The sequence below is a fragment of the Haliotis rufescens genome, unplaced genomic scaffold (assembly GCF_023055435.1).
Source record: "Haliotis rufescens isolate VD_foot unplaced genomic scaffold, xgHalRufe1.0.p SCAF_33, whole genome shotgun sequence".
Lineage (NCBI taxonomy): Eukaryota > Metazoa > Mollusca > Gastropoda > Lepetellida > Haliotidae > Haliotis > Haliotis rufescens.
In genome coordinates this window covers 4,602,595-4,617,783 of record NW_025964035.1, presented here as the reverse complement: position 1 = coordinate 4,617,783, position 15,189 = coordinate 4,602,595, and the positions used below count along the sequence as shown (strand labels likewise).

The 15,189-nt window shown below is 45.3% G+C and overlaps 1 protein-coding gene across 3 annotated transcripts in view; it reads left to right on the top strand.

Moving 5' to 3' along the window:
• LOC124150270 (echinoderm microtubule-associated protein-like 2) overlaps positions 1 to 15,189 on the top strand; it is a 92,227-nt gene that overhangs the window by 65,264 nt on the left and 11,774 nt on the right. For all 3 annotated transcript variants that reach the window (XM_048380810.1, XM_048380811.1, XM_048380809.1), the window contains exons 10-20: positions 2,734 to 2,835; positions 3,881 to 4,067; positions 4,632 to 4,781; positions 5,408 to 5,480; positions 7,736 to 7,840; positions 8,642 to 8,728; positions 9,680 to 9,823; positions 11,300 to 11,440; positions 11,743 to 11,856; positions 13,149 to 13,301; positions 14,098 to 14,238. In XM_048380810.1, the coding sequence (XP_048236767.1) occupies positions 2,734 to 2,835; positions 3,881 to 4,067; positions 4,632 to 4,781; positions 5,408 to 5,480; positions 7,736 to 7,840; positions 8,642 to 8,728; positions 9,680 to 9,823; positions 11,300 to 11,440; positions 11,743 to 11,856; positions 13,149 to 13,301; positions 14,098 to 14,238 (1,397 nt within the window). The remainder of the gene's footprint in view (positions 1 to 2,733; positions 2,836 to 3,880; positions 4,068 to 4,631; positions 4,782 to 5,407; positions 5,481 to 7,735; positions 7,841 to 8,641; positions 8,729 to 9,679; positions 9,824 to 11,299; positions 11,441 to 11,742; positions 11,857 to 13,148; positions 13,302 to 14,097; positions 14,239 to 15,189) is intronic.

The window sequence follows — 15,189 nt, the reverse complement described above, 5'->3', positions numbered from 1 at the left end:
TCACGGCGGGGGACACCAGAAATGGGCTTCACACATTGTACCCATGTCGGGAATCGAACCCGGGTCTTCGGCGTGACGAGGTAAGCTTCAACCACTAGGCTGCCCGACCGCCCCTGTCTATTTGAAGTGATGCTCAGAGGATAAGGCAAAGAATACCAGCAGTGATTACATACATCGCTATGTGGGGGAGATAATGTCGATGCGATGTTAAATGTTCACCTCGCCCATTCTGTTATTACCGAAAATGTTAGGGATGATGAATGTTTTGGGGGACATCTTTTTGTAGTGAAGACTGAGCACATAATTTCATAAATATATCCCCAAAATATTCAAAACCCCTAATTACATTTGTTCAGCACACACACCCTTGTGTATGCTGTTGGGATAGCCTGTTGGTTAAAGTATTCACACGTCACGCCGAAGTCCTGGATTTATTCCCCGTGCAGATGTGTGCTTGTTGAAGCCTATTTCGGGTACCACGACGTGATACTTGCTGGGATATTGCTAAGACGGTATAAAGCCTTTCCCACTTCCTATTTGCAAAGTGTCAGCAGTATCATGGCGCGGAACACCACAAATGGGCTTCACATATTAGGGAACTCATGTTTGGAATCGAACCCGGGCCTAAGGCATGACGACCGAACGCTTTAACTACGGGGCTACTCCCCCGGCCTTCATCCTTAAGAACGTGTTTCTACTTACAAACGGTCCACATGCTTGTTATGAAACATTAATAGTCAGTCGATTTCCTGGATCGATCTGTAAGATTTGGAAAGATAGAATATGGCCTCTAAGATATATTGGACCTAGATTGAAACTGATGTGTTGCAGGTGTCACGTGTGTTGTTGACGTGTGATGTTGTTTTTGCCAGGCATGTCAATATCACTTGTACATGGTCCATCAAGCACGTGCACACATATCATATTTGTTTACACCTGTAATTATGCATGTTGTCGTCATGGTGATTGATGCAATTACACAATAAGAAATAAAAATATATAAAAATACGGTTAAGCAATACACCGGAGCCTTTGTAATAAACTGCTTGAGAAAAGAAAGAATACATCCATATTTGATGGTGATTAAAAATGAACAAACAAGAAATGGTTATTCGATGGTGATGTATTTGTACGGGTGTCTTAGTTATGTTTTCAACCGTACAGTTGTAGTGTTTCGGCCGAGTAATGTTTTGATAACATTTCTTTGGCCCTGCAGTTTATATCGACGTTTCTGTAAAAAGTAAAAAACAGCACGGTTGGTCGAGTAGTAAAGTGTCGCAGTTCACTGCTCAGAGTTGTGCCCCTTACCTGCAAGGATCTGCTAGTCGTGGTTCGAATCCCATAGCTGTGGTTTGGTGGTTTTACCAAACTGGACTACGACCTGTGTGATTTTAGACTTTTTTCGAAGACATTTATTACTTTCTCGTGTGTTTTGTTCTATACTTAAGAGAAATTATATTGTAATTGAACAATTTAAATCGTGAATACTGGGCGACTAGTTCTACTGTTAACGGAAAGGATTAACTTACGACCATTTAATTAAATGAAATAGGGTGTTTGTTGTGTGAGATTTGGTACATGGATGTCTGAATTGAAATTATCGGGGCGAGGGGTAGCCTACTGGTTAAAGTGTTCACTCATTACGTCGAATGTCCGGGTTCAAAGCCCATCTCTGATGTCCCGCGCCGTGATTTTGCTAGAATATTGCTAAGAAGCGGTGTAAAACAATAACCACTCACTCAAATCATCGCTTTGACTATTGAGGCACTGGCAGCACATTGGTCTGAGACGCCGAAAGTCGCTGTACATAATTGCTTCGCTTAGTTGTGCCAGGATCCGATGGTGGTGTATTCGCGTGGCAGCTTCGCTATGTTTATGAACCTTGGTTTCACAGCAAATTGTTAAACTGCTCAATATTAGTCTTTCTTTATTAAGGTGTCTGTGCTTTTCCACACTAATACTGGTTTTATAGTGCTAGCTCACTAAGATGCCATGCCGCAATGTTATTATTGATATCCCACTTAGACACCTTACAGCGACTTCACGCCGACCAGTCCTTTTCTATCTTTTAAGGACCGCCTCCGTGGTCTAATGGTAGAGCGTCCGCCCGGAGAGCGGAGGGTCCGGGGTTCGATCCCCAGCCGCGTCATACCAAAAGATGGTACTGTCTGGCGCTCGGCATTAAGGGGCTAAAACAAGGACTGGTCGGCTCGGATTCAGTATACTGTGTCTGAGTGGGGTTTTCATGTTAAACTGCGGCATGGTATCTCAGTGTGCTAGCACTATAAATCGGCATCAGTCCGGACTAGTACAAGCAGCCACACACACACACACACACACACACACACACACACACGTGCATGCACATCGCTATATAAGTGCAATAATCTTGGACGCGACGTTAAACCCCATTTCATCTCACCTATCCCTTTAATACCCAGACAGGGTAACAACAAGCACCATCTGTTTACGTCTTTTCGTGTGACGCGACCAGGGGATCGAAACCGACTTTCCGCTGTCTGGGCAGACGCTCTCCCTACTACACCACGGAGTCGGTCATCCTTAAGTTTGCACGCTGTAATATAATTGCACTACTGTTCAATTTGACGTAGAATACATCTCACAAATATGTGTTGCCATGTAATATTTTATTAAACTAAACCGAATGAGAATTAATGAATATATACCAGTAAACAGCAGGGACGAGGGATATAATATCTTGTCTCCTTACAGCGAAAAAGTCCCCGGATGACGCCCCTGGGCCGCCACCAATGATTGAAGTGGACAAGCCGTCAGACGAGGGCAGTGGCACTCCGACCAAACAAAGCACACAAGGTCAAATATAAGAAGCATTGTTTGCTTGTTTGTTGTTTAACGCCGCACCCACAATATTCCAGCTGTATGACGGCGGTCTGTAAATAATCAAGTCTGGACCAGATAATACAGGGATTGACATCATGAGCATCGATCTGCGCAATTGGGATACGATGACATGCATGAAGTCAGCGAGCCTGACCACCCGATCCCGTTAGTCGACAAGCATAGTCGCCTTTTACGGCAAGCATAGTCGCCTTTTACGGCAAGCATAGTCGCCTTTTACGGCAAGCATAGTCGCCTTTTACGACAAGCATAGTCGCCTTTTACGGCAAGCATGGGTTACTGAAGACCTGTTCTAGACCGGGTCTTCACGGGCCACGCAGGATTACCCATGTCACTACAAACACCCCGGAGAAGTCAGTGTGACTTCTTGTATGTTGTGATAAACCTGTGTTATTTACTTCAGAAATAAAGTTTTCTCTATCCCCACGTGTAGTGTAATAAAATATAGCTTTGCCCTGAAATATCACAGTTAAAACACGGGGCGCTTGTCGAATGCCTTGACGTTGTGATAGCTTAGTGCAAAACTATATTTCATTACACTACACATGGAGAAGAGCTAACAGGATTACTTTTCAAGGATTCCGAATCTAAGAATAACCTTTGTCAGACCATGTTTGTTCAACAAACAAGCAAACAAACCCTTCGGTATACGGTTACATTTATCGTTATATAATTTATGTAAGTACTTAATGCAAATAGGGGCGATGGGGTAGCCTAGTGGTTAAAGCGTTCGCTCGTCACACCGAAGGCCCGGGTTCGATTCCCCGTATCGGTACAATGTGTGAAGCAGATTTCTGGTGTCCCCCGCCGTGATATTGCTGCAATATTGCTAAAAGCGGCGTACAACCATACTCACTCACTCATGTGAATACTTTTACGCTGAAACGATCTGTGATTAAGCAGCGTTTGCAATGAGCGATTGATAACTACCTTTAAATCGAGGAAATGACATATATCGTTTGTCTTCAAACTAACTTATCAGCACCCCTAATATTTCCAGGACCACCAAAAGGCGCAGTTGCACCGGAACCAGAGCCTCCACTGGAACCGGATATAGATGAAAGCAACAAGCACGCCGTGACCTTGGAGGTTCACGGCAAGAAGGTTAAGGTCGTTCAGCCAGAGGCATACAAAGACTCTTCCCTACCTATAGACCCGCCCCAGGAGAGGCTACAGCTGGACTGGGTGTAAGTCTTCACTGCGCTACCGCAAGTTATATAAAACGCTTCTACTATTATGTATAAATACGTATTTTCCGTCAGACGATCAAACATTAAAGTCAGACAAATCTCTTGTTTCTTCCATTCAACATCACTAATTGAATAGTCTATCAATACATGTTCATGTGTTTTACTAAACAACTCCTCACCCGTGAAGATCCGGCTAGAGAATAGGTCTTCAGCAACCCATGTTTGCCATAAAAGGCGACTATGCTTGTAGTAAGAGGCGACTAACGAGACAGGTGGTCACTTTGGCTGACTTTGTTGATGCATGTCATCGTATCCCAATTGCGTGGATCGATGCTCATGATACCAATCACTGGATTGTCTGGCCCAGACTCGATTATTTACAGACCGCCGTCATATAGCTGGACTATTGTTGAGTACGGATATTAAACAAACAAACAAACAAACAAACAAATAAAACAAGTTTAAGCTTCATGATTATACAATGCAAGAAAATCAAAACATAAAAGGTCAAATTTGGAAAAATTGGAAATGAAAGTTCTGACAAGAGATATCGATACTTAGGTATGGTTACCGTGGCAACGACTGTCGATGCAACATCTACATCCTGGACAACGACGAGATCATCTACTTCATCTCCAACATCGCTGTCATGTACAACCGTGACGTCCACACACAACGTCACTACAAGGAACACACGGAAGACATCAAGTGGTCAGTACAACCGCCCCAAACTTTTGATGGATTTTCTCGAAAACTTGGTCCACAGATATACTCCTGTGGACATCCTGGGTCAGAATAGGCCCCTTCGCTGGTCGCACGAGGCGTTCGTGAAGGTCCGGGTTATAATTGTTCTTCAGCAACTCATGCTTGTCGTACGAGGCGTTCGTGAAGGTCCGAGTTAGAATTGGTCTTCAGCAGCCCATGCTTGTCGTAAGAGGCGTTCGTGAAGATCCGGGTTAGAATTGGTTCTCAGCAACTCATACTTGTCGTAAGAGGCGTTCGTGAAGGTCCGGGTTAAAATTGGTCTTCAGCAACCCATGCTTGTCGTAAGAGGCTCGCTGGCTTGGTTGATGCATGTTATCGTATCCCAGTTGCCTAGATTGATGCTCACGATGTCATTCACTAGATTGCATTATCGATTATTCACTGACTACCGTCAGATAACTGGAGTATTGCGAGTGCCGCGTTAAACAACAAACAAATATAATCGTACTTCGTGTTTGACAAGGGTAAGATTTCCAATTTCAGAAATCCGATTTTTCTGTTTCGTCCCAAGATATGAAAAATATTTATGTATTATTACATGGCTTCAGTTGACATTCTTCGTGCTGTTTCAGTATGGCCGTCCATTCCAACGGCAACATAGTAGCCACTGGTCAGTATGCGGGGAAGAAGGATGACAAGTCGCAGGTAAGTAGGCAATTTACCACCCTGGTACGTCAAGCTAAGTGTCACCCTGAGAACACACCGTGTGGGTAAAGCTCTGCACATCACGCCGTCAACCGTTCGAATCCCAAATGAATACAGGGGTCGTAATAAGAGTGGAAATTGTCAAAGAGATGCAATTTTTTCAAGGTTCAGTTAAAAAATACCCAACATCATGACTAAAATTGATTTGAAATTATTCCCAATATTTGGCCCTAGAGCTCCACACTTTGGCCGTGCGTGTTGTTAGTATGTTATTCCCCCGTGGGGATACAGGATGAGAATAAGTCCCCGGCAAGCTATTCTGGGCGACTGCATGGGTCTGGTGACCAGGCTCCGTGACTTGGTTGAGTGCGTGTCATTGTTCCCCGTGTTGCCATTGTTCCCCGTGTTGCCATTGTTCCCATTGTTCCCCGTGTTGCCATTGTTCCCATTGTTCCCCGTGTTGCCATTGTTCCCCGTGTTGCCATTGTTCCCCGTGTTGCCATTGTTCCCATTGTTCCCCGTGTTGCCATTGTTCCCCGTGTTCCCATTGTTCCCCGTGTTGCCATTGATCCCCGTGATGCCATTGATCCCCGTGTTGCCATTGTTCCCCGTGTTCCCATTGTTCCCCGTGTTGCCATTGTTCCCATTGTTCCCCGTGTTGCCATTGTTCCCCGTGTTGCCATTGTTCCCCGTGTTGCCATTGTTCCCCGTGTTGCCATTGTTCCCATTGTTCCCCGTGTTGCCATTGTTCCCCGTGTTGCCATTGTTCCCATTGTTCCCCGTGTTGCCATTGTTCCCCGTGTTCCCATTGTTCCCTGTGTTCCCATTGTTCCCCGTGTTGCCATTGATCCCCGTGTTGCCATTGTTCCCATTGTTCCCCGTGTTGCCATTGTTCCCATTGTTCCCCGTGTTGCCATTGTTCCCCGTGTTGCCATTGTTCCCCGTGTTGCCATTGTTCCCCGTGTTGCCATTGTTCCCCGTGTTCCCATTGTTCCCCGTGTTGCCATTGTTCCCCGTGTTGCCATTGTTCCCCGTGTTGCCATTGTTCCCATTGTTCCCCGTGTTGCCATTGTTCCCCGTGTTGCCATTGTTCCCCGTGTTGCCATTGTTCCCATTGTTCCCCGTGTTGCCATTGTTCCCCGTGTTGCCATTGTTCCCCGTGTTGCCATTGTTCCCCGTGTTGTCATTGTTCCCCGTGTTGCCATTGTTCCCATTGTTCCCATTGTTCCCCGTGTTGCCATTGTTCCCATTGTTCCCCGTGTTGCCATTGTTCCCCGTGTTGCCATTGTTCCCCGTGTTCCCATTGTTCCCCGTGTTGCCATTGTTCCCATTGTTCCCCGTGTTGCCATTGTTCCCATTGTTCCCCGTGTTGCCATTGTTCCCATTGTTCCCCGTGTTGCCATTGTTCCCCGTGTTGCCATTGTTCCCCGTGTTCCCATTGTTCCCCGTGTTGCCATTGTTCCCCGTGTTGCCATTGTTCCCCGTGTTGCCATTGTTCCCATTGTTCCCCGTGTTGCCATTGTTCCCCGTGTTGCCATTGTTCCCATTGTTCCCCGTGTTGCCATTGTTCCCCGTGTTCCCATTGTTCCCCGTGTTGTCATTGTTCCCCGTGTTGCCATTGTTCCCATTGTTCCCCGTGTTGCCATTGTTCCCCGTGTTGCCATTGTTCCCATTGTTCCCCGTGTTGCCATTGTTCCCATTGTTCCCCGTGTTGCCATTGTTCCCCGTGTTCCCATTGTTCCCCGTGTTGTCATTGTTCCCCGTGTTGCCATTGTTCCCATTGTTCCCCGTGTTGCCATTGTTCCCCGTGTTGCCATTGTTGCCATTGTTCCCCGTGTTGCCATTGTTCCCCGTGTTGCCATTGTTCCCATTGTTCCCCGTGTTGCCATTGTTCCCCGTGTTGCCATTGTTCCCCGTGTTGCCATTGTTCCCCGTGTTGCCATTGTTCCCATTGTTCCCCGTGTTGCCATTGTTCCCCGTGTTCCCATTGTTCCCCGTGTTGTCATTGTTCCCCGTGTTGCCATTGTTCCCATTGTTCCCCGTGTTGCCATTGTTCCCCGTGTTGCCATTGTTCCCATTGTTCCCCGTGTTGCCATTGTTACCATTGATCCCCGTGGATCGTTGCTCATAATATCAATCACTGGTGGGTCTGGTCCAGACTCGACTATTTAGAGGTCGCCGTCATATAGCTGGGATATTGCTGAGTGCGGTGTTAAAGGACAAACCAACCTAAAGAGCACCATCTGTTGTTGTAGGCACACATCCGGGTGTGGCGGGCCGACACCCTGGGGACGGTCCATGTCCTGGGTCTGGGAAACTTCATCAAGGCCGTCATGTGCCTCTCCTTCCAGAAGGACTCGGTAGGTTGATGGACACACGGAGGACGGACTTCCGTTGTTGGGATGACTATTATGGAATCCTTGAAGGGACATTGTCGCCCTAACAAAAAAAAAGCAAAACGAGTCATAAATTAATCACAGTGCGACAATGCGACATTTTGGCCACGCGACAATGCGGCAATGGCCCTTCTAGGATTCCATACAATAAAGATAGTTACCGAGAGATGAAAGTTATGGACATTTTATATGAATTGATGTAACTACCAAGCATGCATTACTGATGTTTGATCTTTCGTGATCATCAGGGGAGGGTTTAATCTGTTCTAACGGATTTTCTGCAAAAGTCGATACTGACGAACATGTGAATTTGTTTGGTCTTACGTGCTTGCTGTAGTTGAACACAACCAAACCCTAGATTTGCTAAGGAATGTTTTAGACGGTGTGAGTTCATGACAAAACGAAACGTTGTTTTTGTGTAGCGCTGCTTTTGTGAACCTTGTGTAGAATGTCACAACACGAAACAATGTGAGTTAGTATGGTTTTACGCCGCTTTTAGCAATATTTTAGCAATATCTCAGCAGGTGACACCAGAAATGGGCTTCACACATTTTACCCATGTGGGGAGAGAGAACCAGGGTTTGGGGCATGACGAGCGAACGCGTTAACCACTAGGCTACCCCACCGCCCGTCACATTGTCATATGTGTGAGGGTACTAAATGATGTGACCATATGACCTTGACCTGGAGCGTAGTGAAGTGACCTTGGTATTCAGTGGTACGACGTGAGCTTGATATGACCTTTGAGATCTTTATCGCCTCCAGGATCTGCTCGCGGCGGTGGACAACAGTCAGGAGAAGACGCTGTCCCTGTGGAACGTGGCTGACGGCACCCATGTTGCCAGCACCGTGGTACGTCAAGCTAAGTGTCAATATTTATTCTTTATTATCCTGACTGTTGAAGGCCTAGTTATATGAACATAATAATTGAATAGACCGGCTCCTTGTGTTATGGACAGAGCATCTGCCGGAAAGCGGAAGGTCGGTGGTTCGACCTTCTGACCATTTCATACCAAAGGGCCTAGCGCTAGGCACTAAGGGAATAAAATGAGGACTGGCTGGGTCGTGGTATAATGTGTCTATGTTGGGTTTCATGTTAAACTGCGGCATGGTATCACAGTGGCCTGGCAATATAACAACGCTTGGTCATACAATTATGATAAATATCTACCCATTATCTAGCATTGCTCCGTTTTAAATCCCTATTTGATTGTCTTGACTCTGTCGTCAACCGTCCAATCATGATAACGATTTGCCCCTGGGCATTTATCACTATAGTTTGTTTGTTTGTTGATGGGCACTAATCTCTGGCTTCTTTCCGGCTGTCTGACACAAGCTGATCGGGCTCACTATCTGCTGTGTTTGTTTGTTGTTTAACGCCGCACTCAGCAATATTCCAGGTATATGACGGCGGTCTGTAAATAATCGAGTCTGGACCAGACAACCCAGTGATTAATATCATGAACATCGATCCACTCAATTTGGATACGGTGGCATGCATCAACCAAGTCAGCGAGCCTGACCACTCGATCCCGTCAGTCGCCTCTTACAAGCATAGTCGCCTTTTACGACAAACATGGGTTGCTGAAGACCTATTCTACCCCGGATCTTCACGGGTGTTTATCGATATAGAATAAAGATGTTCTACACAGGATAATCGAGGTGGGTAGGCAGGTAAACCACCAAAGTTATATCAAGCTGTGACAGACCGTCCTCGTGACACTGCATTACAAAACCCATTCAACTGCAGTACAGAAGCAGCGAGACCCTCCCCTCTCCTACACATACCCTTCTGTGTTTCAGCTGCACGTGGACGTCATCTGCGACATTGGCTTCAACCCCCACCACACCGACCTGCTGGTGTCTATTGGCAAGGAACATCTGGCCTGGTGGAAGGTCTATCCGGAGACCAATAAGATAACCACACACGCCAAACCGGAGTACGATGTAAGCTTCTGATGTTGCTTGATACTTAGCGATATTCACGTATATTAAAAGCCAGTCTCATCTATCTGTTTCCCCTGGGAAACCCAGAGCAGCATAAACCCCTTGTCATTACATTCTTCATAAATCCAATAATAGAAAAATGACCTTTAATATGCTTTCAAGTACAACTGTCTGACATGTTGTGATTTACTAACTGTACATGACATCATTTTTCAAGATGGCCGCCATTGGACAAACCTGCGATGAGAGAGAGAATTTATGGATGTCAACTTCTTTATTATGAGGAGGGGGCACAAGTGGCCAAGTCGTCTAAGGCGGTGCAGTTGGGCACGCCAGAAATATATAATTGTGGGTTCGAATCCCGGTTCGGCCCAATTATGTTTCTAGGTTTGTCAGCACCATACCCGTGCTCGTGTGTTTCACCGAAGTGGTAAACGTCTGAAACCTGCATCTGCATCACTTCTGGCTTTCCTCCCACATTAAGCTGACACGCCGTAATATAACTGGCATACTGTTAAAAAGCGGCGTTGAACCCAACTCACTCACTCACTCACTTTATTATGAGGAAGACAACGTTTCGGAGTGCATACTTACTCCTTCATCATCTTCATTCACCCGATGAAGGAGTAAGTATGTACCCCGAAACGTTGTGTTCCTCATGATAAAGAAGCTGACATCCATAAATTATCTTCCTTATGTGTATCACTTCTAAATGCCATTCAAAGACTTAAGTGATGATTTGTTAGCCTTAAATACTCGTTTGTACATAGTTTTATTTTGTATAATTGCATTTTTTTATCATAAAATTCCTGGCTGAACCGAGTCACCCTGCCATTTGTGTATCATTGCTCATGCTATCAACCACTGGTTTCGATTATCAACTCTCCGCCTTCTTATGGCTTGAATGCTTCTCATTGCGGCGTAAACCTACACACTACATATGACTTGTTAAAGCCCCACCCTGACTATATAGAGCCCACAAGGTGGCGGTGTTTCAGTGACTGGCAGCGTAAACACAACTGAATGTCGAGAGAAGCTTTTTGAAAACCGTACGAAAACAAAATCTCCAAAGACCGCCAAACTTCGTATGAACTTGAATGACAAAACCATGGATACCAGAAATGGCTCCATATCTAGATAAAAGTCAATAAAGTTTCTAAAGATCCTAAAAAATCGAATCAGTCGTGTCACAGTGGGCGGAGCTTATCTACGGTTGCGCTATAATCCCTATGACAATACCTATGACCTTTTGAGCAGTATAACAACAACCAGAAATGGCTCCATATCTGGATATTAGTCAATAAAGTTTCTGTAGTTTATCATAAAAAATCGCGCCTGTCTCAATCACGGTGGGCGGAGCTTATCTACGGTTGCGCTATAATCCCTATGACAATCCCTATGACCTTTTGAGCAGTATAACAACCCTAGAAACTGTTTATGTCTGTACTCACGAAGTGCGTGTGCCTCTGCTTGCAGAATTACCTCCGGGCCAAGTTCGTCATTTGTCTGACCCACACAGACAAGGGAGACCTCGTCACCGGCGACTCAAACGGCACCATCTACGTTTGGGGAGACGGCGGCAACAAGATCACCAACTTCGTCAAGCATGGACATGATGTAGGTGTAGTCACCCGATACGCAGCCGGCTGCGACCACCCCGCCAACAGCGTGTCGCAAAGTTGCGGCCTGGTTAGACTTAGGACCGCGTAATTTGGCATTCTTGTTACTAGTTAGAAGTACCGGTGCTTTGAGTTAGTGAATATGGTTTTACGCCACCTTTAGGGGACACCAGAAATGGGCTTCACACATTGTACCCATAACGGGAATCGAACCCGTGATATTGCTGGAATATTGCTAAAAGCGGCGTAAAACCATACTCACACACATTGTTTCGTGAGGGTGTACTACTGTGTTTGCAGGGCCCGGTGTTCACAGTGCTACATCACCGCCACCACCTGGTGTCCGGCGGGCGGGACGGGGTCATGTACAGTTGGCAGTGGACCAAGAACATGGACGGGGCCGGGAAAGTCGAGGTAACAATTTATACCGTATTTCCTCCATTAGACGCCCAGGCTTCTATATATTTCGGACAAGCCTTTGACCCGGCGTCAATTAGAGGCCGGGCTTCTATTTTTTGCACTGAACAATTGACCTGGCTTCTATTAGAGGCCCGGCGTCTAATAGAGGAAATACGGTACACTTTACCGCTTGTTGTTGTACAATGTCGACAGGGAAAGGTGATGACTTCATGAACCAGGGTAGCCCAGTGGATGAAGTGTTTGCTGGTCCCGCCTCATGGATTACATATTCCAATAACGTCTTTGAAAGGCATTTAACGCCGATACACATAAGGAAGAGAATTTATAGATGTCAACTTCTTTATTATGACGTACACGACGTTTCGGATAATATATGCTGCGTGTGTGTGTGTGTGTGTGTGTGTGTGTGTGTGTGTGTGTGTGTGTGTGTGTGTGTGTGTGTGTGTGTGTGTGTGTGTGTGTGTGTACATGTCAGAACAACAAAAATAATAAGATCACAAGAGATGGAAACTTAACAAGGGAAGCCAACAGGTAATTGGTGCTGATAGGTGATTAGCAATAGACAATGCAGCCAACACTTTACAGTAATTAGCGCTGATAGGTATGGACCACTGGAAGCCAGGACGTAAATGGCATTCATTCACCTAATGAGTGAGTGGGTATGGCTTTACGCCGCTTTTAGCAATATTCCAGCAATATCACGGCGGGGGACACCAGAAATGGGTTTCACACTTTGTACCCATGTCGGGAATCGAACCCGGGTCTTCGGCATGTTGAGCGAACGCTTTAACCACTGGGCTACCCCACCGCCCCCATTCACCTGATGAAGAAGTAAGCATATACTCCGAAACGTTGTGTCCCTCGTGATAAAGAAGTTGACATCAATAAATTCTGCTCCTAAAACTCCAATACGCTGTTTGAATCGTGGAGTAGTTAGTTTGGAGGAATCAAGGGTTGTCTGTCCCGAGGCTCTTCGAATACAGCACCGTACAGCCCTTGTAAACAAAGGGTAAAATAGTTTTCACGTGTTAGGATATTTTCTTAATGACAGTTACCGTTTTATAACGTATGTTGATCTAAATGTGTAGACTTTTCAAAATGAAAAACAAGTATTTTGTTGAAAGGATTGTGAGATGTCCCGACCGCAAGGAGCTCTGAGTTGGAGAGTGTGGAAACGGCATGAAACCATCATTACTGAACATAATCGCATCGGTTCTTGCCGTCCTCATGCGTGTATCTTGGTGATGATATCAAAGAGTCATTAAACAACCCCTCATCTGTTGCAGATTTCCAAGTCGGAGGGCGGAGTCAGGATGATTCAGATACACAAAGAGACTCTTCTCTTAGGAACCACCATGAACTCCTTGTTGTCTGTCGTCATGGCAACGAAAGGATCCCCGCTTGATGGCGCTACACTTGAGATGTTGCCTCTTACACAGGTAAAGATAACCCTCTGTATGGACACAAACTTAAAGTATTAGCAGACAGGCCAAGCACTAGCCTATCGTCGTGATTATGTCATGTTTTCTATGCTGGTGCGCTAAAAGCTCAGGTGTGGATTGTGAGAATATGCGGGAAATTCCCACCTATGCATGAAATGTACTTGTCCGAAATTGCCTAGGTCGGATTCTTTTGAGGGAGTCATCATCAACATGTAAATGTTTTTAATGCTTGTACATTTTATCATCATCCCCAATGAGGCTGTACATAGAGGTGAAATAATGCCTATGCGACGTTAAATCTTAACTCACTCGCATAATGTTGCCGACCCGTGAAGATCCGGGGTAGAATAGGTCTTCGGCAACCCATGCTTGCCGGAAAAGGCGACTATGCTTGTCGTAAGAGCTGACTAACGGGATCGGGTGGTCAGGCTTGCTGACTTGGTTGTTGCATGTCATCGCGTGTCCCAATTGCGTGGATCGATGCGCATGATCTCAATCACTGGATTATCTGGTCCAGACACCATTAGTTACAGACCGCCGTCATATAGCTGAAGTATTGCGGAGTGTGGCGTTAAACAAACAAACAAAACAAAACATAATGTTGCCATCTCATACAAGAAATACACGACTCGTGTTCGTTGTTTATCGTACAATAAAACACTGCAGGGAAAATATACCACTCGGGGTTTATTCTCCCTGCAGTGCTTTATTGTACGATAAACAACTCCCACTTGTCCCATTTATATCCGCACGTGTGTTATATCTACAACGTATTACATTGTTCGTATTTCAGGGACATTTTGATGAGCTGCGAGGGCTGACGACGATGCCCCAGTCATTCATCGGAGCAGATTTCCTGACAGCTGGGGTGGATGGCATCATCTGCAAGTTCAGCACTGAGATCCATCAACCTGTGTGGAAAATAGTCATGAAGGTAGAAACCTGTACGGGTACCTAGTCGTCTACATTGCCACAAGAGTTGCGTCCCTTAGGCGTCCCAGGAACCTACGAGTTTTAAAGTGTTAATCGCTTAGGTCTTATTTGCTTTGGGCTTTGCTCCCACATCAAGCTGACTCGCTGTAATATAACTGAAATACTGTTAAAAATGTCGAAAGTCCCAACTCACCCACTTATACCTCTTATGGGGTTATACTTGGCTTCAAAATTCAGTATGTTAACGCCAGAGAATAATCAGTCTCGATAATCTGCTGAAACAGATTCCTTAGGGCGTAAAAGACAAAATGGTACTGAAAATAATAGGAATGGATCACGGAAAACCGGGTGTTCACGAAGAGTTTGCATGTCCTGATTTATCCATATCAAAGTACGATCTAAGATGCTAGGCGAATTATACAACGCTCAGTTGGGTATTTATAGATGTATGTTGAGGTGACACTCGGGACTAACAGAGGTATGCCGTCAGCATAACAAAGATATAGCAATAATTAGTTGTGTAGGGTATTTTAAGGGTATATTCGGGTGTTTTAACGCTGTGATGCGTCAGTGGTACAAAGATGTAGCAATAATTAGTTGTGTTGGGTATTTTAAGGGTATATTCAGGTATTTTATCGCTGTGATGCGTCAGTGGTACAAAGATATAGCAATAATTAGTTGTGTGGGGTATTTTAAGGGTATATTCGGGTGTTTTAATGCTGTGATGCGTCAGTGGTACAAAGATGTAGCAATAATTAGTTGTGTAGGATATTTTAAGGGTATCTTCGGGTATTTTAAGGATGTGATGCGTCAGTGGTACAAAGATGTAGCAATAATTGGTTGTGTAGGGTATTTTAAGGGTATCTTCGGGTATTTTAACGCTGTGATGCGTCAGTGGTACAAAGATATAGCAATAATTGGTGGTGTAGGGTATTTTAAGGGTATATTCGGT